The 22,616-nt window shown below is 28.3% G+C and overlaps 1 protein-coding gene across 3 annotated transcripts; it reads left to right on the top strand.

Annotated features, from left to right (window-relative positions):
• Window positions 1-2,468: 2,468 nt before the first annotated feature.
• Window positions 2,469-20,909, top strand: LOC119672647 (angiopoietin-related protein 7-like). 3 transcript variants are annotated; one of them, XM_038083754.1, is made up of 6 exons: window positions 2,469-2,952; window positions 3,623-3,753; window positions 17,267-17,457; window positions 17,667-17,871; window positions 19,814-20,452; window positions 20,528-20,909. In XM_038083754.1, exons 1-6 carry the CDS (start codon window positions 2,779-2,781, stop codon window positions 20,685-20,687), a joined length of 1,500 nt encoding a protein of 499 aa, XP_037939682.1. In that variant the 5' UTR covers window positions 2,469-2,778; the 3' UTR covers window positions 20,688-20,909. The 3 variants fall into 3 exon arrangements, with proteins under 3 accessions (XP_037939682.1, XP_037939681.1, XP_037939683.1); XM_038083753.1 differs by having other exon boundaries at window positions 17,267-17,466; XM_038083755.1 differs by having other exon boundaries at window positions 17,267-17,400; window positions 20,528-20,908.
• The last annotated feature ends 1,707 nt before the right edge of the window (window positions 20,910-22,616 follow it).

The raw sequence follows: 22,616 nt of genomic DNA, 5'->3' as shown, positions 1-22,616 counted from the left end.
ATAATAATAATTCTTGATGTAAAGATACTTAATAAATTTATATACCTATGTTATTTAACATTTTGTAAATTATATTAGGGTGTTCACCGCACACCTCCGCACCTTAGAGCAGTCGTCACTGTGTTTGATCCATAATGATCTCGAAGGTACATAGTTACAGCACATATCATTACGATCTATCAAAATAAGAACATATTATTCTCAACTTTCGTTGCAACATTTCCTTGTAGCAGCTACTCCTTTTGTGAGTTCAACTCTTTTTTAATTACTCTTCCATAGATTTCGTGATGTGCAAATATTTTTATAGTATCAGGTTGTTCAGCGTTCTATATTCTTTGAAAGAGTGTAATCTTATGTTTGAGTTTTTGGGTAGATACTCATAGGGGTATAAAAATTAAATGGGATATGATGGGAATTCCGCCACCATTTGTAGCATTTGTTTTTCCCTAGTTAATTCATAAAAATTTTATTCCCTTTATTTGGTATTAAAGTTTCATTTATTAGGTATTTCATTTCTTTCATCAATTTATGTAAGGCATTATTTTATTTCGTTACCTAGGGCCGTACTCTTTAGTTATAACAGCCTACTACGAGAAGTCTTGGTGCATAAAAACCGAAAAATATGTACAGAAACTTATATACCAATGCCCTGCGAAAGGTATTTCATTTCCTTTCTACTATTCATAACTGGGAATTAATTTACAAATCGTAGTTTGGGAAAATAATTCCTAACGGTTAGAATCTCCATGGTGAAGCTTTGCAATATACAAATAAATAGTCCTTGAAATTTATATATTGTTTACGTGAGGTATTTCCCTTCTCTCCTACAATCCGTGTCTGGGAACTATTCCCGTGACGGGCTTGTAGGTTAGAAGGAAGAACACACTGTCTAAGAAAACAATATGCTCTCCTTCAATCCATATTTTAGAATCTTTTATTATCATTTGGGTATGTGCTTTAAAAATATGATAGGTAACCCAGGAAGTGCGTGAAGCTTTGGTATATAGAAAGCATGTATATAAATAGATTTCACAATGTTAAGATTGAGTGCTTGAAAAAATTCTTCAATAGGATTAGTTTTATTAATATAAGTGTTATTCAAAATACTGTATTATAGTATATATATACAACACTTTACGTCTGCAGATAACATATCTGATTGTTTTTCAATAAACTTAAAACAGAGTTTTGAAAATATAACAAGTATTTGTTATTTACATTAGAAAAGGAATTCAACAATTCAACTTTTTGTCAGATTTTTAAGAATAGAATAGATTTCTGAGAATAGATTCTAAAAATATGGATTCAATAAATATATAGATCTAATACAGGAAGATGTACATTATAATTAATTTTCACACTCTATAACTTTGTTGACTAGTATTGAACAATATTGTTAACAAGTATTGTCTTATTGTTTATGAAAAATAACGCCTTTTTAATTTATTAATTAAACAATGTGAGTTTCGTTATTAATTTTAAAGCATTTTAAGCCGATCTGTGCAAAATTTTAACATTTTATTTCAATTTTATTAAAGGAATTCATTTGAAAAAAAATTAAATATTGGATTTAAAAATTTTCTAACAATTCCCCGCTTTTGTATTCCCAAATATTTCTTGTTATAGTACAAAAAAAAAATTTTTAATTAAAAATATTATTTATTATCAACCATAAATGGATCATCGCTTTAAATAGTAAAGACCAGCCTCTTTTGAGATTGAGATAAAATTGGAAATAAATTTGTTGTTAATAAGAAAAAAAGAGTGTATTTATTTTTTAAACAATTATCTCATTTAAATTAGTTCATCAAATTGGAGTAAATTAATATACGAGTATATGGTATATTCACATTATTTTCAAGAACTTAAATTTAATTATATTAAATGATAGTAGTTGTACAATATACAATGTATTTGATTTTTTTCTCAATCATTTCTCAAAATTGTAATTAATAGTACAATCGTTTAACATTTATAAACAATTTGTAGTGTGATTAAATTAATGTCTATTAATTAAAACACAAATAAAACAGAAAAGTTCAAAGCTTTGAACTCAAACATTCAAATTGCACTAAAACCTCTAAAACATGAACTATAAAAAACATCAACAAACTGATAATAAAAAATAATATTTAACAAATTAATCATCACAATGTTTATAAACAAATTATTTTCTCAGTGGAAAACGCGCCAACAGCACTGATTTTTGAGAACTGAACAGCAACTGATGACGTCTGCTTGAGAAGTTTTTTTTCTGTTGTAGATGTATCTTAGCACGATTCACAAAAAACTCAAAATTTACGTTTTTGCAGAGGTTACTACATACTTGCAAAATTTCTGGGTTTTGTTATCTTTGGGAATTTCTTATGCTCATAGCTCTATCTATATAGGCAAGAAGCAAAAGCGAATTATGTCTGAGATGCTCAAAGTCTAGAGAGATCATCGCGAACTCAGTACGATCGCGTTTGTTGGCCGGTACGGTTTGTGTGTGCTACGCGAACGGAACACAGAATTTGCCAATGGATAATATACCTATATAGTATACACTAAACAGAAAGCTCGATTATGTTAAGCAAAAATTAAGCCAACTGCCACAAAAGAGAAAAAAATATTATTTTTTTTTTATTTAAAATTACGAAAAAAATACAATTTTTGCACTTCAAATTGAGTAGTAAAAAAATAAAAAAAAATAATAAAATAGTGAAAGAAATTTATGTGAAGAAAAATTGTAGGTTGTGTTAATGACAGGCTATAAAATATAAAAAAAAAAATATAAAAATGCATAAAACGAATTGTAATACATTTGCACTTATTTTTGGGGTCATATTTTGTATATTTGGCACACTTTTCGTCAACGTTAATGCCGAGCAAACAGCACCAGTAACTGCAGCCCCACATTCCGCCTATGATAATCGGGGCCATCGCAATGGTGTTACGAATCGTTGGAATCGGGTGTGTGAATAAAATAATTCTATCTTTATAATTTAAGATTTCAATGATATTTACATGAGTCTTACATATATATATATATATAAACTCAATAGTTGCACGTTTAAAATAAGAAAAAAGTGGTACAATAAATTATTATTATTTATATTGAAAAAAAATTGTTATGAAAAACCTAATTAACATGTAATATCTCGTAGTTATAAATAAATTATTTTCAACTTTTTATAGTTAACAATTAATTTTAATTGAAACTTTTTGAGGAAAAAATTACCCGCCAAAATAGCAGCACATTCCATTGAGATATTTGCTTTGGGTGCAGGCTATGTTTATTATAAATTAAATATAGTCTCAAGTTTATAGTAGAAAATTACTGAATTCATTAACAGACAACAAGTTCAATGTTCTACAGCAAAAACGATTTTGATATATTTTTATATTTTGTACTTTTAAATTGTAAATGCAGGTCTAGCTATTTTTTGCAGTTATTTTAATTTCTCTGCTATTCGTTCCCTACATTAAGGTTAGAATGAACTTGAACTGTTTAAGTGGTTAATACCTGTTTTGCAGGATTTATTTCTTTTATTTAAAAAAACAAAAAAAAAAAAATAATATAAATACAAAAATATGCAAATAAGTCAATTTATTTTTGTGATCTGTTTTCAATAAAATACAGCTAAGTCCAAGCACAATGGCACCTCACATCTGCGAGTACAAAGAGGTTTTAGATGGTCTTCACGATCGCGTCGGTATTTTAGCAACAATTGATGAGGACTTACGGAGTCGCCTAGAGAAAATTGACCAAAAGTGAGTAATTTTATGCAATAAGTACACAATAATTTAAAAATACATACCACAAAAAAAAAGAAATAAGTAAATATGAAGAAAAAATTATTAAGAAAACCTTTTGAAGTAAATCAACCTCAACACAAATTTTTATTGCTAAATACTTATTAAATGCTTAATAAATATTTAAAGATTTTTGAAAACATCTTCGAACTTGTTTGCCGCTTCGTACAGGTTTTTCAGCGGCCAGTATTTTAAATTCTTCAAAATGATTTGTCTGGTTTTTTTTTTATAATTCAAAAGTACCGGAAAAAAATCTTAACTGCTGGCCTCAGTAATACATATATATTGACAAATAAAATAAACAAAAACAGATAAAATTAAAAATACTCATAAAAAGATAATTTAAGTTTAAAAGTTGCCGATTACTACTAGAGATGAGAATAAATATAATTACCTATTGTCGCGTGATAAAATAAATAATTATTGGGTAATTAGTAATTAACTTTGTTTGCGGTTAGTCAAAAGTAAGACAAAACGTGGATAAAGTTTTTAAGAAAATTTTTTTGTTTTTTTTATTGGTTTTAATTCTTGATAAATATTTCCTTGATATCTCATAGTTATTTTGAGTATCTGCCAAAAATTTCAAGCTTGATGGCATAATTTTCTGACACCTTTTAACATTTTAGAGTTTATCTTAATGAATGTTTTAGTGATTATAAATATTAATAAAAAAAAAAAATTAGTACAATAAAAAGTACTTTTTATAGTACGAGTACTTTATGTATTTTATATATATAAAATAAAAATGTGATCATATATAAATGCAATTAATAGCTTAAATATATTTATATGTAATAGAAAGTGCTGAATTCTGAATTTTTGCTGTTTGATAAAAGTTTATCTTCTTCGTAGTTCAGATTAAAGAACACTATATTAGTGTTCAGTGTTATACATTATACTTAATCATTATTTACGGCACTATAATATGTACTCTATTCGAAAGTTTCAAAAAGCAAGCATCTTGTTTTTTTTTGCCAAGCTTCGGAGCTATCGAATACACCTAATATGGATAATATATAATCATTAAAACTGTTAAAATTGTGAGAAATTATTACAAAATTAGTCAACCGCAATGTAACTAATAAGTTTGCTGCAATGTAAGTAAAAAGTTTGGATATTATCGTAAACATTATTATCAACCTTAGTGCAGTATGGGCAAAACATTGAAAGAATTTGAAGAGACTGTATAAGAAAAAATTATGCTACGGTGTAAATATCATCAAAAGTCAGACCTGGCTAAGAATATTGTAGTTGTTAGTGAAAGTGTAGAGGAGGGACCCAATTTATTCATTTCAGGGCAGGCACAGCCTATCTTGAGGAATATTTACGCTCAGTTTACGTTTGGATTAGCATATTCGTTCTTTCAATATTCAGCTAACATAAGAACTAAAGTAGAATAAGTAAATTGTGTGTTCCGATAATAACATTTGATTGATGATTCTTCGCATCGAATATGTGACACACTCTATAACTAATTATCATAACAATTTATAATTAAAGAAATTTTAATCCCTGAACATATTTATGCTATATACATACGAAACACATGTGGCTTTAACAGGATTATGTTAGAAAGTTACATGCTCAAACATCTGTAACAGTAATAAGTTCCCTTGTAGCAACTACTCCTTATGTATAATCGGTTAATTTTTGATACGCTTCTATAGATTTCGTTACGTGCGAATATTTCTTTATTGTCAGGTTGTTGGTTTAGCGTTCAACATTCTTCGAAAAGATCTTAGCTTTCCACGACTCTAAAGTAATAGAGTAGATATTCATTTCATTAACGGATTAATCTCTACAAATATTGACATCCGGTTTTAGTCGCCGGATGATTAAGTCATTGCCTTAATTATCAAAATGTTTTGCCCTAAAATTGAAGAAATGCACGTAGAGCACAGCTGGTTGAAAAGGACTATATCAAAACAGGTCGTTGTTATACTCGGAACTTTATTGCTCGAGAAATTTTTCGAACATATGCTCTTATATTTTGATGACGTGAATAGGCAATACAGCTTATAATATGATGCTATTTAATATCAATGGATTTTTATGTGGGATTATATGTATAAAGGATCATGTTTATTTTCTTTTTGGTGTTGTGAATTGGTAACAAGAGCATATGATATGATGAAACTTATTACCACTGGATTATGTGGGATCGTGATAATAAAGACAATTTTTAAAGTATTCATGTTTTGAAAGCAAGCAATTGTCAAATTACTGCCGAGGTATTGCTAGTTATAAACCCAAAAATTATTATAAATTATATTTAAAAGGTTCAGTACTATAAGATGTCAAGTGGAAAACACGTTGATAATGTTGTATTCCAAACCTATTAAAAAGAGCCAAATAAGTTAATAAAATAAAAATTTGGTTAAAATTTCAATCACCACTGTGAATTAGGTACCTTCTCTTTTGGAAACACAAATTGAAAACCCCATTCATTGTGAATAAACACACCGAAATCATTTTACAATAACAGAAATATGCTGTGTGAATAAATGTTTACATGTTTACAGTATCTCCTTTATTCAAAATTCTTAGGAATAACAACCTAAAGAAAACTCCCAAAATATAGGTGACTCAACCGGCTAAAAACTTCATGTACATAATATATTTGTTATAAATTTCTGTGCAATATAAAAAATTTAAAATGAAGTAAAATATAGTTAGTAATTTTACAAGCTTTAGGAGATCCAGCAACCTCATGTCTATCTGGCACTACAAATGTTTATATTAATACAATATCGACCCTAAATCGACTGGTAAATTCGATTTTAGGTTAATCTTAGGGTACGTATGTATAGAGTTTTAAAAATCAATAATGCGTTTAAATGGCATTATTATGTTGGAATCAAGCACTTTTGAACTTTATTATTTGATTGTATTTTTAGTTCAAAGAGAACGAAAGTGGAATAAAATGTTTTTTCAAGCTTAAATCTCTACAATAAAATAATTCACAAATTGCAGCCACATTTAAGGATCCTCTATTTATTCTACGATTATCTGATATCAGTGCATTTTACATTTGTTTTCGGAACCACAACATTTTCCAAGAGTTAATTCGTTTCTTCGGATTAGGCTTGCCATTTTATAATATGGATCGAATAATAATCGCTTAACATCCACAGATATGATGCAGTATTCACACTTGAAGGTGTGATGAAGGTGCTTTTACTACTTTGAAAATGCTAAAAATTTGACAGAAACTGTCAATTCAAATCACATCAATATCAATATCATTTATATCACCTTTTCGAACAAATTACAAAATGGAAGCCCCGTACTAGAGGGAAACCCTCTTAATAGTTAAGATCGGAATATTTTATTAGAAACAACACTTTTTTTAATAAATTATTTAAGAAAATATCATTAAAATTATTGTTCGTTTAAACTAGAGTATTTTTCCATTTTTCTGCCAACTTATGTGTTCCTTGCTACAAAAAAACTGAACCTCCAAAACTCAAAATTAATCAATCCAATTTTTTATGAGTTTAATTAAAGAGAATTGAATTTCCGAGAGGAGATTTTGCATTAAGCGAAATATATGGTATATGAAAGTGGAATGGTTTGGTCTATAAGACGTGGAAGTTAAAACTTCTTACCACTAGCGAGATAGTTTTTTAACAAGTACAGTAATATGTGACCGTCAGGATGGGAAATTATGGAATTGTGTATAGTTGCATTTTCTAATTTTTTTTCGGTTATAGCTCTCTTCAAAAGAATTAGTTGCAATCACATTTTTTGATATATTACAAATTTCTGTCTCTGGAAACAATTTTGCGGGCACATAATGTTTATATAAGACAGCTGTCTGAGGAACTTCAAAATGATATATATGTATTTGGCACTAACTGATTATATCTTATATGTGAGTGATGCCATCCTCTATTAAATATCAGTTAAGAAATTATACAGTCAACATTATTTTTAATACAGTAATGGCAAGAAGAAAATGAAAAGATTTTTATAGTTCAATTATTTGCCAATGGATATATTTCTCTGAGTGACAGCTTTATTTAAAACATATTTTGTTTATAACCTTCGAACATATTTAAAGTTTAATTTAAATATTATAAATTAGTATTACAACTTATAGAATAAAGTTTTGAATGTAGTCAGACAACTCTTACTGAGACAAATTAGTATTAGTAATCGGTTTATGTTTAGTTACGCCTAGAAATTTTGATTATAATTTCTATGACGTCAACACAACTAAACTATTAATATTGTTTAAATAATAAATATAAAAATAAGTATTAAAATGTATTTACTTCCCTCCTCTAATAGTCAAAACAAATTTATTAAATAAAGAATAAATTTATGTTAATAGCTTGAAATTCTGGTTTCTTTGATCTTTTAAATTACGGATATATATAGTATAAGTATCAATAGTTTAGGTTTATTTTATTAAATATTAACATATATATTCTTGATCAGTGTGATGAGTAAAATTATTTTGTAATGCTCATCTGTTTATGTATTAGTATTGAGATAATGAAAACATAATTTTATTCATAAAGAGAGGTGGATAATAATAAAAATAACAATGAAAATTTTATTAATTAATTATATATTTGGATTTTAAATGATAAAATTTTTGTTTGCTATTTTTATTAATACATATCTTTTTTTATTCAGTAGCTTTCTCATGTTTGACTTTAATACATTTAATACTTTAAAGCACTAAAAAAATATTTAGACTATGTTTATTACCAATTATTAAAAAATTTAAATTTATTATAAGTTTATGTGATATAGTACATACATACTATTTAAAATTAATATAAATGATTTTGATTAGTAAAACTTTTAGAGTAAAGGAACCATTTTTCTTGGCATTAAATGACTTATTACACTTTAAAGATAAACTTGATTGTAGAAAATCCTTACATTTATATTCAGAAGACATAATATTTTCATTTAGTTCAGCAGTTAAGAATAATACTTGCTGTGAATAATACTATCTATAAGATTCACTTTTATTATGACAAACACGTATCCTATTTCAGAGAATTACTCATAAACTTGCCGTCTGAACCTACAAACACTCGATAATAATTTAAGTTATACTATATAGTCTAGGTTTGATTTTACAAGGTTTATTGAACTCTTGTAAAATGCAATATTAATTTTTGGTTTTTATTTTTAGATAATTTAAATAATTTTTAAGTTTAATGTTTAATATATATATATTTTGAAGCTTAAACGGACTTTAAAAGAATTCTCAGCTTATTAAAAACTTGGACTAAAAACAACGGAATAATTTTGATGTGTGAACAAAGCAACCCGCTCGAAAATGACCGAACATATAGTGTTCGATCCCAGAGCAGATTAGCTTATTGAAAGTTTTCGATCCCGCTGTTCATTTTAATTGTTTTTTATAATTATTTCAATAAAATTCGATATGAGAGCTTTATGGGAAATATTCATTGACGCTTAGAAATAGATTGAAATTTATTTATTCCATTTCATACTAGATTATTTCAAGATTTTATGAACTACTTAGTGGTTGGCTTTGAATATTTTAGTATTAAATAGGGTTTTATTGATATATGCCAAAATAGGAAAGCCGATGTCTATACGTTATTCATGTTATTGATCTGTTAGAAATTCTTACCTAATTATTCGCCACACTTGTATATTCTTCCTATATACCAAACTCTTTTTATGCCATAAATAAGTACGATTATAACAAATAATATACAAACGAAAAGGATTTCACTTCTATGAGATACATGAGATTTTAAGAGATGGATTTTACTTTTTTTCATTATATTAAAATCATATGATTCCATACAGCTTTCAGTAAACAATAATAGCGTAGTTTTCTTTCAGAGTAGCACAAAAATACTCGCAATTTACGAAAGAAAACATTTGAAGCAACAACAATGCTATTTAAATATTCAGAGTTGGTTTTTACTCGCAAAAAGTTTCACATCATAAGTTTTAGTGAGCCAAATTCAAAAATCAGTCTTTTGTGAATGTTCACTGGAAATATGTTGTAAAATTCTAGTCATCCGTTGAAATCATATGAGCATTTTATTGACTAAGAAACTCAAATACATAAATAAATTAGATAATTTTTGTATATACATATTTATAGGATAAAAATGCTTACAACTGCATTTCTAATATTTATTTTGTTTTCTTTTATTTAAATTAATAAATTTTTAGTGTTCACAATTTTTATATATCATGTAGAAAACACAACAAAAAACACATAAAAAAAACATTTATCATATTTTAAAAGTGATGCCAATATCTTTCAACCAGACTTTATGCTGTTTTTTTACACCTCTGAAAGAGAAAACTACGGCTAATGATAAAGTTTTAATAGAATGCACTTCTAAATCGGTTCATTGTCGTAAGATGCAATTTGAACCATATATCAGTTTTAAATTATATATAAAACTTATTGCAACAACAATTTTTAATGTGTCAATTTAAATTAAAGGCTGTAAACATATATATAAAGAATAATTTTGCATTATTCAAATAAAGTGTTCAACAATGAATAATAATAATCTTTCATGTGATACATAAAAGGCATGTAAGATCGAGTCATTTTTTAAACCCACCTACATTAGTCTCGAAGTACATCAGATACTTATATGGTAGCAAAATAAAAACTTATTTATGCGTTAATAAAGAAAATAAATTTTATATTATTTTATGACCTAGAAATTAATAATTATCAATAATGATTACTTAATAATTGGATATGTTTTTTTTTGTAGTATACGATTTTTTTCCACTCATTATTAAATAATAGTTAAAATTTTAATTTTTTTAAAAATACTAAATATATTTTAATAGTGATTTCAATAACTTTTTCTTTTTTTTTTTTTTAATTTATTAATTATTCCAAGAAATTTTTTCAAATGAATTTATTTTTATTTGTTTTATTTTGTTTGACAATATGTTCCGATATTTAAATGATTTCCACTTAAATACTTATTTTTATTTGCATAAAACTGTTCCTGATAACATTGTTTACTTCTTGTTAAAAGTTTTTATACCAAATAACACAAAAAAACTCTTTTAACTCTTTATTTTCTTGTATGAATAATTTTTGCAATACACGGCACGGGCATATGACTAATCTAAAGTCTCTTGACTTTACGATGACACTTATGAACTTGTAAAATGATAATAATGCTTATAAAGATAATGGTAGTTTTGTATCGTTTATTTTTATTTTTATTTTCATTTATTATTATTATTTTTGGAATTTACTGCAATACGCAGTTTAATGATTAATATAATAAAGAATACAATAGCTAGAATTGTAGCTATACGAATGATAGAGCTAAATGCATTAAAAAATATTTTTTAATTATACTAATTAATAATATTACCTAAAGCATATAAAGTACTTATTAAATTACTTTGAAAATTATTGTGTATTATAAAATTTTTTGAATAAAATGTAATAGTTTGCGCAAAGATCGGGTATAGTCAGCATATTGATCATTTCTCTTTAACTAGATATTTGCTTCTATATTCGATCCAAATTACTGTACTGAGCCAACTTATTAAGATTTGGGATCACATATCATTGACTTATGACATGACACGTTATTTGGATAGACGATTATTTTTTTGTCTTCAAAATATAAAAGTCATAACCTTTTTGACCGTTTGTTGCATTTTGGATCGCCTTGATTGCATTTCAACCATTGCTGGTTTATCGGTTTATTATGGCTTATAAAAAGACTGTACTATTTTGCTCATACTTGTAATTTAATAATAGATAAAGAAATGTTCATATGATATTATAAATGTGTAGACTGTGCTCGCAGTTTGCTGATTGTGATGGACTGTTAACAATCCACTTGGCTAACAAGTTTTTTAAGGTCAAACATTCATGATTAATACGAATTAAACAAGTGACTAATAATAACGAACTAATAGGTCATTCACCTAATATTAGTATATAATGAGTTGTATGTCTACCCACATATTGAAGACAACCTGCGTAGACAATGATTTTCGGTCGCAGAAGAAGTCATTGATGCTTAACGCATATTTCGGAATTGTCTCCAGCAGAATGATAGAAATGGTATGATAAATGGTGTGATGATACTCGTTAAAGGCTTATGACAATTGTTTTGATTAGAGGAATAACTGAGGGGATTATGTTTTGTTAAAAAGGTTTACATTACTTTTGACTTTATAAATATAATATTAAAATGCATAGACAACTAATAAAATCCATAAAAAAAAATACAAGAAACTGTGTACGCCCCAGAATCTTATCATAACTTTTAAGATACTGCTATATAGGATTGTAGTCTTACTACTACTTATGTACGTATCGGAGACTTAAGTTCGCAGTAACAAACACTATGGGTTTGATGGGAACAATGCCCAGAGTTTGAATGATAATATCTATGAAGAAATGTGGGCACTGTGTAGAGCTGCTTCTGATGACGCTGGTTTTAGGAACTGTTTGCGACCTACTTTGTAGCAGATCCAAGTATAGTGTAACAATAAAGTTCTATAAACTCAAGTGAGGTGTAAGATTTAGGAAAATAGCACATATCAGGGTCCTCGCAGAATATAACTGCATAATATTGGTTCGTAACTGAAATCGATAGAAAGATTTGTTGAGAGAAATTAATAGCAGGAATTGAATTTTGAGCTAAAGATATTGAGATAAATTTTATTGATTAGTAAGATTTTTTACTAATTTTTTTTAAATAAACATAGTAGTGGTTTTTTGTATAATTAATTGCTTTATGACCTTTCATCCGTCATACAATTGTGATAGTGGATCGTTTGTGATTAACAAAACCGTTTATGAATAGGATAACGGGAGCCTTATATATTCTTATGTTCCTAACATTAACAAGTTTTTTATAGAAAGTGCTATCATTGAAATCTATTACACAATGCCTACAAAAGGCAACACAAAAGTACATGCATTTATCCGTTAATAAAGCACCTATAGTTATAAATCCTGGATCATCAAGTCCTACTTAATCCGAATCTGCAAGATTTTTATAAGTTGGCTACTATAAATAAAACAACGCTTGACGGACTTCTTAACTAACCGATTTGTCGATTTGAAAACTATTGAAAATTGCAGAGGATGGTACGCTAATTCATTTTATAGCTCTTGAACCTTTTTATAAGATATCTACTTGTCAGACTGCATTAATACTTAAAAATATTGAATATAAATTTTTTGAGAATGTTGTGGCCAATATCAAAAATCTAAGACAATTCAAAGAGCTCATTCGAGTCAGAATAGAAAATATCAACAGATTGTTTGGTCAAGTGTTAACTACTACCTCTTAAAGATGGGATTATAAGATATTGACACCTGTAGACTACATCTGCTTCTGACTTTTGATTATCAAAACAACGAGTGTAATAATTTTATTTGACTTTAATTATACCGAACAATGTTTGTTTTCACAAACCGAGAGATATTTTTAGATTTGTCAAAAAGTGTGAATACTAAATGCAAATCATGTTAAATGCAGTGTCAAACATCAGTCCATTTAATGTATTTCTGTCTGGGGGTTGCCAGAAAATGAGTTAAGTACTCACATTCACCTTTCATTTCATCGTATGAAGGTTGTTATCTTTAACCGAAAGATATTGTATGGTTTATCAGTACCGTGAAATTCTATATTTTACCTTAGAAGGCTCTCTCCATGTCGAACTATACCATTCTCCCTACTATCAGATAAGAGTTGGTAGTCAACATGTTGAAAAATTTTGTATAATTTAGTAGTACTTCTTAAGTTGATAAAAATGTTGATGAAATTATCAATTGCCGTTGGCTGTATTTTTTTATAGTGAGGCTTGGGTGTTATAGATGGTTGGTTTAATAAATAAAAAATTTTAAAATTTATTGTAATCGTAAATCAAAACTCTCATAGGCAACAATAATAAAAGTATGATTTCAAATTTTATTTTAATTTTAAATTATTTTGAATACATATTTCTATTTCTGCTATAATTGATTGTACGCCATAAATACCGCATTAAATTTTTCAGTACCAGACAACAATATAACAAATTAGTGGGGCGATCGATAATTAAAAAGTTAAATATAAATAACATTACAAAACCGAACATCTGCGGTTGGCATATTATATGGTAGCTTATATTAGCACATGTACAATGACACTGTATCCACGAGTATATCACCATATCGAGTGGGCACATGTTTACTTCTCCATATGAAATGCGAATGACCCATTTCAAAAGCTGTGAAATAATTCATTTTAAATGTACTTCTATAGAAATACAAATACTTTCAGCATTTAGTATTTGAAAAATAAGTAATCAAAAAAAAAAAAAAAATAATGGTAATAAAATCAATTGACTGAAGCATTAAATAGTATTATTAAGTACCATAAAACCAAAAAGACTTGGGCTAATAAAATTTATTACGTCAAGATTTGTGATCGGCTTTTCATATTTAGATAAAGACATTCGTACTCGTAATAAAAGATTAATTGCCTTAAGTATTTCTTATCAGAGTGACGTACGTATTGCGTTCTATTTCAGTTCTCCAAGCGTTGTGTGAGGCATAAGTCTTCAGACGAAACTCATCCATCGAAATAAATCGAATGAATTTGTTCACGACCTTCACGACGAGTAAACCGAAAACATCGCGCTTCGCATAATTAACAGTTTTATTGAGGCGTCGAAAACAAAACGTTAAAAAATGTTAAATAATTTTAAAGTAGTCAAATAGTAAAAAATAAATACATAAAAATGAATTAATACAATGTAGTAAAAAAAGATATCAAACGAGTCCAAAATCTTTTTTTATTATTATGTGTCTATATGGCAGTTATTGATATATAATAATATAATTACGCATTTATGTGGGTGTGTGTTTATGTTGGTATTAATAATGAATAAAATACTTAAGTTATTTATACTTCTGAGGTAGTTTATATAATCCATGTGGGGGAAGTCCCCGAGATGAATAATTCAAATAGTTGTGACAATTGTCATATGTTTAAAATTCAATAAATATTTCAATGATTTTGATTAATAGTTAGTATTCAACGTTTTTATATTGGTTACGACAATATTTCCATTTGATTTATTTTGTCTTAATCTGAGCAAAAATCTTAAGTACGGATATAATAGCTTTAGAATGGTTCTACATAAAATTGTAGTTTAAAGTAATGAACATAAACTATTTTAATATAAATATAGTCACCATAATAGATTTTATGTATCGTTGTCTTTCACAGCTTTTTCTAATTACAATAGTAAAGACAAAAGTTTTTAAAATAGTATTTATGAAGTAGCCATCTTGTTCCAACAACATGCACAACTAAAGAAGATCCTATACTCCTGTACTTCTTTACTATATTTCAACTAATAGTAATGGACCTTTAGAGTTGGAAGTGACAGTATGATTATGCTACGGGCCGAAAAATATACCAATAAATTATGCTTCGTTGAGATTTTGAAACTGTTGTAATATAGTGAATTCTCGTTTTTTCGGATATTGATTTTGCGGCTCTACCAATTACAGCGATTAGGATTAATATACGAGTTTTTGACTTCACAATAATGAAAACTCAACTTAGTGAGTTTTCACTGAAGCAAGTGAAATTCTTAAAGAACGTTCACAGCAAATTGACAAAACTCCAAGTTTGAACAAGTCAAAAATTATTTGCAAACAAATAAATATAAAAAAAAATTTCAAAAAAATTCAATAATTAAAAATAATAAAATTTTGTTGTTGCAATTCAATACTCTACAACCATGAAATATAATGAACTCGATTTTGCTTTAATTTTGTTTCACTGAGATATTTCAGTAGATCTGATGTTTTGATAGATTTTTACTCAAAAAGAATATATAGAGGATTATTTTTAAAAGTTTTTGAATTTTAATTTGTAAGTACTCATTGAAGTAAATTTTTAACTAAAGATCTGGTTATTGATATGAAAATAAGTCATAAAACCAAGAAAATTTATTTAAAATTTTGTAACATTTTTACCAAAATACTCAATTAGTGGACCAAGTATATGGTGAAGAATATTTACCCTATGGTTGACCGTATATTCATAAATAGAATACAGGGTTTGAAAACGATAGTGTGAATATAAAAGGTAGTAATACGTCATTGTGCAGTAAGTCAGTAGTAATACATCAAGGTAGCTTTATACATCTCGACTAGTATTTAGTAATACGTCAAGGTAGCTTTATACATCTTGACTAGTAGCTAGTAATACGTCAAGGTAGCTTTATACATCTTGACTAGTAGTTCAGTCATACGTCAAGGTAATTAAATACATCTTGGCTAAGGTTGATGTCCAAGAATCTAAAATAAAAATTCCAAGTTTGAGTTAACAAGAACTAAATAGTGGAGTATCATCTGTCCGAAAGTACCATACAACGCCGGAATCATTTAGCCAAACCCCGAAAATTTCCATAGGAGGCCAACACAATTAATCATAATATATATTGTAACATTATGAAATTTGTTTTTTTTTTGAATTATAATTTTAAATAAATCACAAATCACATATATTAAATTGTCTTTGATTTTGGAAAAATAAATTATATTGCAACGACCCCTGGACGACGACTGAGTATACCTCAGCATCACCAGCGACAGAAAATGTGCCGTTACTGGTACTTCCTTTAAAATTGCGTTTATGATAGAAGAGATCAGTTTTTTATTTTTGGACATGAAAGTTATCCATAAGTTTGGTACTAACATCTGGACCGATTTTTTTGGAGTATCGGTTCGACCGATTTTATATTGTTGATATATATAAAGAGTTTTGATCACTTTGGTACACTAAGTTAATACTTGTAAAATTATTATAGTAGCATAAAAAGTAGTTCCGATGAATCAGTTTTTGTGAAAGTAATGGAATGATTCATACGCTATCAATTATTCTGTCAAACACCCAAGGTCTATATTAAGTATTAAAGTCTTAAGCACCAGTTTGAGTAGAAAAAGACCAACCAAAAAACATTGCTAAGAGAAGTCGTCTCTTCGAATTGGCAGGAATAATATCCCTGTTTTAACTTTGTGTGCTCTTATACGCACAAGACATGTTAGTAGGAAGATGTATCCTCTTTTTTTTTAATTAATTTAGTTCCGCAAAGTTGAAGTTTAATTATCAGCTATTTTTGCGAGGATTGACGTATTCGAGTTGAAGTTTGCTGAGTTTGCAACAAACCTTCGAAATGTAATTTTTATGAAGTGGTAGTAAAACAGTACGTTAAGTACTTCATTCAATCCTAATTATTTTTCCAACTGCTATGTATGAACGTATATATTCATTAATTGTTCTGTGACTGAGTTCAACAGTTTAGATAGCTTGAAAGTGATAAGTTGTTGATATTGCATTAAAATATTATTCATAATAAAAAATTTTTTAAAATTATTTAAACAATATTTTAAATAAATATTCAAATATTTTTCTATTTTAAATTGGTATATACTTCTTTTTATCTCTTGCAGATTAAACAAAATTGATGACAGCAATACGGGTCGCTTGGAATCAATGAGTGCACAACAAATGGATTTCTTGAAACGTTTGGACTCATTGGAATTGATAGAACGCATGACAAAACGTGATGTTGAAGAATTGAAAGGTGATAACTTTCCTAAACGAAAAAGAAACAATCGCAATTCATTTGAAGGGCATGTTGGTAAAAAAAGTTGGTGTCGGTTTGAAATTTTTAAATTGGCTTATCTAATTAAAATCTAATAAATTAAAAAGTAAAAATATTTGAAAAACGATTAACGCATACATAGCATAATTAACCTTAACACTAATATTCTATAAAATATTTCTAACGCAATTCTGTAAAAAAAAAAACATATTGAACGTGCTTTAGTAAATTATGTTTTATTCTAGAAGAGATTGTTAAGTCTCGCGAGACACGTCAGGTAAGTGCAGGTGCACAAGATGATCAAGTTGATCCATTATACAAGAGACCGACGTTAACCGATTCTCAAAAATTGGATGCAATCGCAACATTATTAACAGAAACGACACGTAAAGTACAGTCATTACGAAATGAATTGGTTTCAAACATCACCAGTTTAAGTCAAACCACGAGGTAAGTCATCATATGCAGCCAGCCATTTGAAATATTTTAATATCTAATTCCGGTTGAGATATGTGCATCTATTTTTATGACTTCAGTAAAATTAATTTGCGTGCACGTTAGTCAATTTATTCCACATTTGTGCATTGTATAGTAAAAAATGTATAATTTGAATTACTGACTTTTTGAAGCCTTCGTTAATCGACGACTCTGCATTTTAGCTTTAATTTATGCAGCGGTAAGATCAGTGGCGACCATTGCTGCCAATCATCTTCTTTTTTAGTTTAACCAAGTGTTGATGTGTCTTGACAGTTGATGCAGCACCTTAAGAACCTTCATTATTAATTATCGCTTCTCATCAATTTCATGCGTTAATCTATGTAAATTCACTTAGGTTGAGTAATTGTTGAATATTATTCAATTTTCTGCTGCTCCAAATATGTAAACATATTTGCATATCATTAGATCCATAATAGATATAAAAATGAAAAATGTTATTAGCGTTGAATATTAAAAATATGAGTCACATTGCATTTGGTTCAATAGTAACATATGGTTGAAATGAATAATTTTATCATGAAGGATAAATAAGCCTAGCCTCTTTATAAAATTTTGCGACAACTGAATAAGTTTCTCTGTTAATTAATTTAGTTTAAGAAATAATTTTAAAATCTGAAAAGGTATGAGTAATTGGTGCATTTTCTCTAAATATTTCACTAAATGAAATCTCTTATCATTATCCAAAAAAGCTATATGTATATCATATACTCTTATATCACGGAGAAATACCTATTTAATTAAAGGCTTGTATGGAATAAACACCTACATAGTATAATCAACAGTACACTCCGAAAAATATGTTCTAACCACATATAAATTAAATTGACCTGATTTGTTAGAAAAATTTTAGCACATGTGGTAAAGAAGATATAAAAACCCACATGCAATATGGTTGAATCAACGTGATAAGTCGAGTAATAATATTTTGACCTGAGATTTAGTTAAAAACTAATTAAATCAACCAAATTATATTATTGAAACAATTCTTCTTCATTGTTAACTCAGTTAATAATTTAGAAGTTTATGAATTTTGTGAATAATCGATATGAATTATGCTTTCATTGATCAATAATTTTCGTTTTATGTTGGCTAAATGTCTTCCAAAATATGTGATGAGTTCATCGAATTCTGGCCTATAATCTTTGTAGTAGTCTAGTATAATATTTTGTCCTTATAGTCAGTAAACAGTGTAGAAACAGTATTTGAAACGAAGAAATCGATAAAAATGGTTATGACTTTTCTCCATTAAAAGCAAAATTTTCCTATGGTACCATAACGCACTATTATTTGAGCTAAAGTTGGCGCTCATGAGTACAAGGCCGCCACTCCAACCTAACCCGATCTCTACTAAAAGCGTAATTTTGTTTCTTTTGCTTTCTTTTTTGTTGACTTCCATACCGCGATTTGATGCATTATTTTCAGCTCATATTGGAAATTCTACATTTTATTGATGGATCAAAATTTGAATTGAGTTTTGAACCACTCTATATTGTAATGTTGAGTCTTATAATCGTCAATCATCTAATTGCATTGTTTTTTTTTTATTGTCTTCATTATGTCAAACAAGAACTCAAAATAGAGTTCACTTCTCTAAATATATTTCGAAATATATATATTTTGAAATATATATATGTATATATATATATTCATACAGTTGTGTATGTAGTACTTACGAGTTCTATTCTATATTATATATTCTACGATTTTAGTTTTATGTGAAAATATATATAATATATTTAATATCTTTTATGGAGAGCTTTTCGAACAACAAAATAACTTACGTCAAAATCAAATTTAATATTTGTTCTATAAATTATAAGTTCATTCCTATTGAGTTAAATAATCACATTGTGTATAATATTGTACATTTTTTTTATATTTTAAATATTTTTAGTCATTTACATAGACGCTTAAACGTCCTCCAGCGCCGTCAACAGAATGGTGTAGGCGTACATCAACAATACCTTCCACCAGTACAACCCCCAGTATTCTATGCTCCTCCAAGTACTTCACAACCACTGATCACCAGCTGTGCACAGAATGCAGTCACTGACAATAGCATATTAAGACTACAGTTAACAGAAACATCCGTACCATTTTATGTACGCTGTGATGAGAGTTTCAAAAACGGCGGTTGGACTATAATATTTAATCGTTTCTTGGGTGACACGAGTTTTCAACGAGATTGGGCTGAATATAAAAGTGGTTTCGGCAATTTGGCTGGTGACTTCTTTATAGGCCTGGAGAAATTACATGCACTCACTTCATCTGCAGTTCATGAATTAGTCGTAATTCTGGAAGACTTTGCGAATGAGCAAGCCTATGCCAGATACAATCTTTTTGGAATTGGTAGTGAAGATGAAGGATATGCTTTAAATTTACTTGGAAACTATACAGGCACTGCTGGAGATTCACTTACATATCACGCTGGTTATAAGTTTTCAACTTACGATATGGATAACGATGGTTGCTTGGAATGTAATTGCGCGCAAGCGCATATGGGCGCTTGGTGGTATAATTGGTGCGAACAAAGGTAAGTTTTATTATATTTTTTTATACAAATGTATTCTCTTAATGTTATTATCGAATAAAATATAAATATTTTAAGCAATCTTTTCGGCAAGTACTACTTGGACAACTATAGCAGTGCACCATCATTTCAAGGTATGTATTGGCATCATTTTCGTGGTCCCAATTACTCGCTACGTGCGGCAAGAATGATGATTCGTCCGGTGGCAGCAGGAGACGCGACTACTGTGAGGCGTTAATAAGCTTAATAAATTCACTCAAAATTGATCGCTTCAGGGACTTAATTCGATTGAATTCGAATATTTTCGCTCGTTTCTTATACTCACTGCTGAATAGAATTTGTGTTCAATACTTTTACTTTAGTCTCGTGTATGTTTACGAAATTATTTCGCCAAATCTTTTACATTTTGTAAAACGAAGTTAGTTTTTAACAATTTTACATTTAAATTTAACTTTGTTAATGCATTTAGAATCGATGTTTTTACTTAATAAAAAATATTTAAAAAATTGCCATAACAGAAAATTGTTTGTTTTCGTTAAATTTTTATTTGAAAGTCTTTAAAGGTTACAGTTCAGCAAAATTTGCAAACGTATTTTTCACTTTCAAGAAGTGTGAATGAAGACAATCTCTGATAAGTTTTTAGAAATCGTCGTTATTAGTTTTTGGTATGGACAACACGCAATGTGACTAAGACTTTAATTGATTGTAAAGGTCAAAATAATACCGGATTTAATCTCACCTTTTTATATGCAATCAGTTTATTCATAGATATATTTTAAGATATCTTTTACTTTTACTTATCTTATTTCTTGCTAATCAACAGATTTAATCAACTAAACTACTTTTCTGAGTGTACTAATGTTTTATCTTACGTAAGTCGGATATTGTGATAAAAATAGGGTTAAAATTTTTCACAAAATGTATTATCTTTGAAATAATTTATAGAAATGTATACAAGTGGCGTGAAGATGTATATATAGATAGAGGCCAGAATGTCTTTTACTTAAAAATTCATAATCAAAAAAGATGTTAATAATTTTAAATTTTTTCTCACACTCACAAATAAAATGATTGAGATTGAGGCTTTCACCTTCTAACAGACGGAGATGGCATTATGTTACATTAGGTAGATCCATCATATTGACATGGTAACGGTTTATTAGGATATTGCATTTGGTAATTTGCCGGCAATATCAACTCCGTTTAAGAGCGATGTTTTTTGTAATTGAAAAGATAACCAGTCCTGATAGTTGTCTGGAATTTCGCACCAGCACCGTAAGTTTTGACTGTTATTCAATGGAATTTAAGGTGTGGTGATTTGGCAGCAACAGGATAATTGGGTAATCGAAGTTTAAAATATGAATCAGCTAATTTTTCAACAAAGCATTGCTGTACTAAATTGCATTGATTCTTTCGAGTTTACACGTAACCGCAATACCGACAATTTCAGAATGACCAGATAACACAATATTTAATTAGTTGCATCTGTAACATATCAAGGGAATACATAAAAATACTAAAAAGACTTACCAAAATTAGAGTGCCTAATATTACTTTTATATCATCACAACAGCTACAGATATATAGTATAGTGTAAACCTCTGAACCCTTTAAAGCATTTAAATGTTTAAAGAGATTGAAATTGGCACAGACATAAATCTCTGCTTAAAAGACTTTGAATCAAACATCTAACGTTACTCAAATTCTGGCGTTATACTAAATTATTACTGCATTGACAACTTTGTTGGTTTTTGAACCAACAGTGTTATAATGGGTAACCATTCGATTCAAGCATGGAAACCTATTGTTTCAATGTATACTATTGGAAAAACCACTTTTATGAAATCATGCAAGTCTTGTTTACATTTACATTTTTACATGTTTATATAATACGAGTAACTTTACAAAGGTTGATGTTACAGTAGAATGGTATATCCCAAATAAAATATAGATATTTTATCCCATTGGAGCAGCTTGCAGCCATAGCAATCGTCGATGGGTACGCATTATTCTGATTCTAATCATTAGAAGATTTTTTTATTCATTAATTTTGAGCTAGACAGTCTAGATTACAACAGTCAGTGTAGAGTGCATTTCTATTATTGAAGTGTCATTGCTTCAATTTGACTACTTGGTTATCAACTGTAAGCGACGAAACCAGTGGTAA

This window comes from Teleopsis dalmanni, chromosome 1 (assembly GCF_002237135.1).
Source record: "Teleopsis dalmanni isolate 2A chromosome 1, ASM223713v2, whole genome shotgun sequence".
NCBI lineage: Eukaryota > Metazoa > Arthropoda > Insecta > Diptera > Diopsidae > Teleopsis > Teleopsis dalmanni.
This window is presented reverse-complemented; position numbering and strand designations above follow the sequence as displayed.

Coding starts and splice junctions, on each gene's coding strand:
- LOC119672647 (XM_038083753.1), top strand. CDS start 2,779: ATGCATAAAACGAATTGTAATACATTTGCACTTATTTTTGGGGTCATA. Junction 17,872..19,813: donor AGTTTAAGTCAAACCACGAG/GTAAGTCATCAT, acceptor AAATATTTTTAG/TCATTTACATAGACGCTTAA. Junction 20,453..20,527: donor TATAATTGGTGCGAACAAAG/GTAAGTTTTATT, acceptor AAATATTTTAAG/CAATCTTTTCGGCAAGTACT.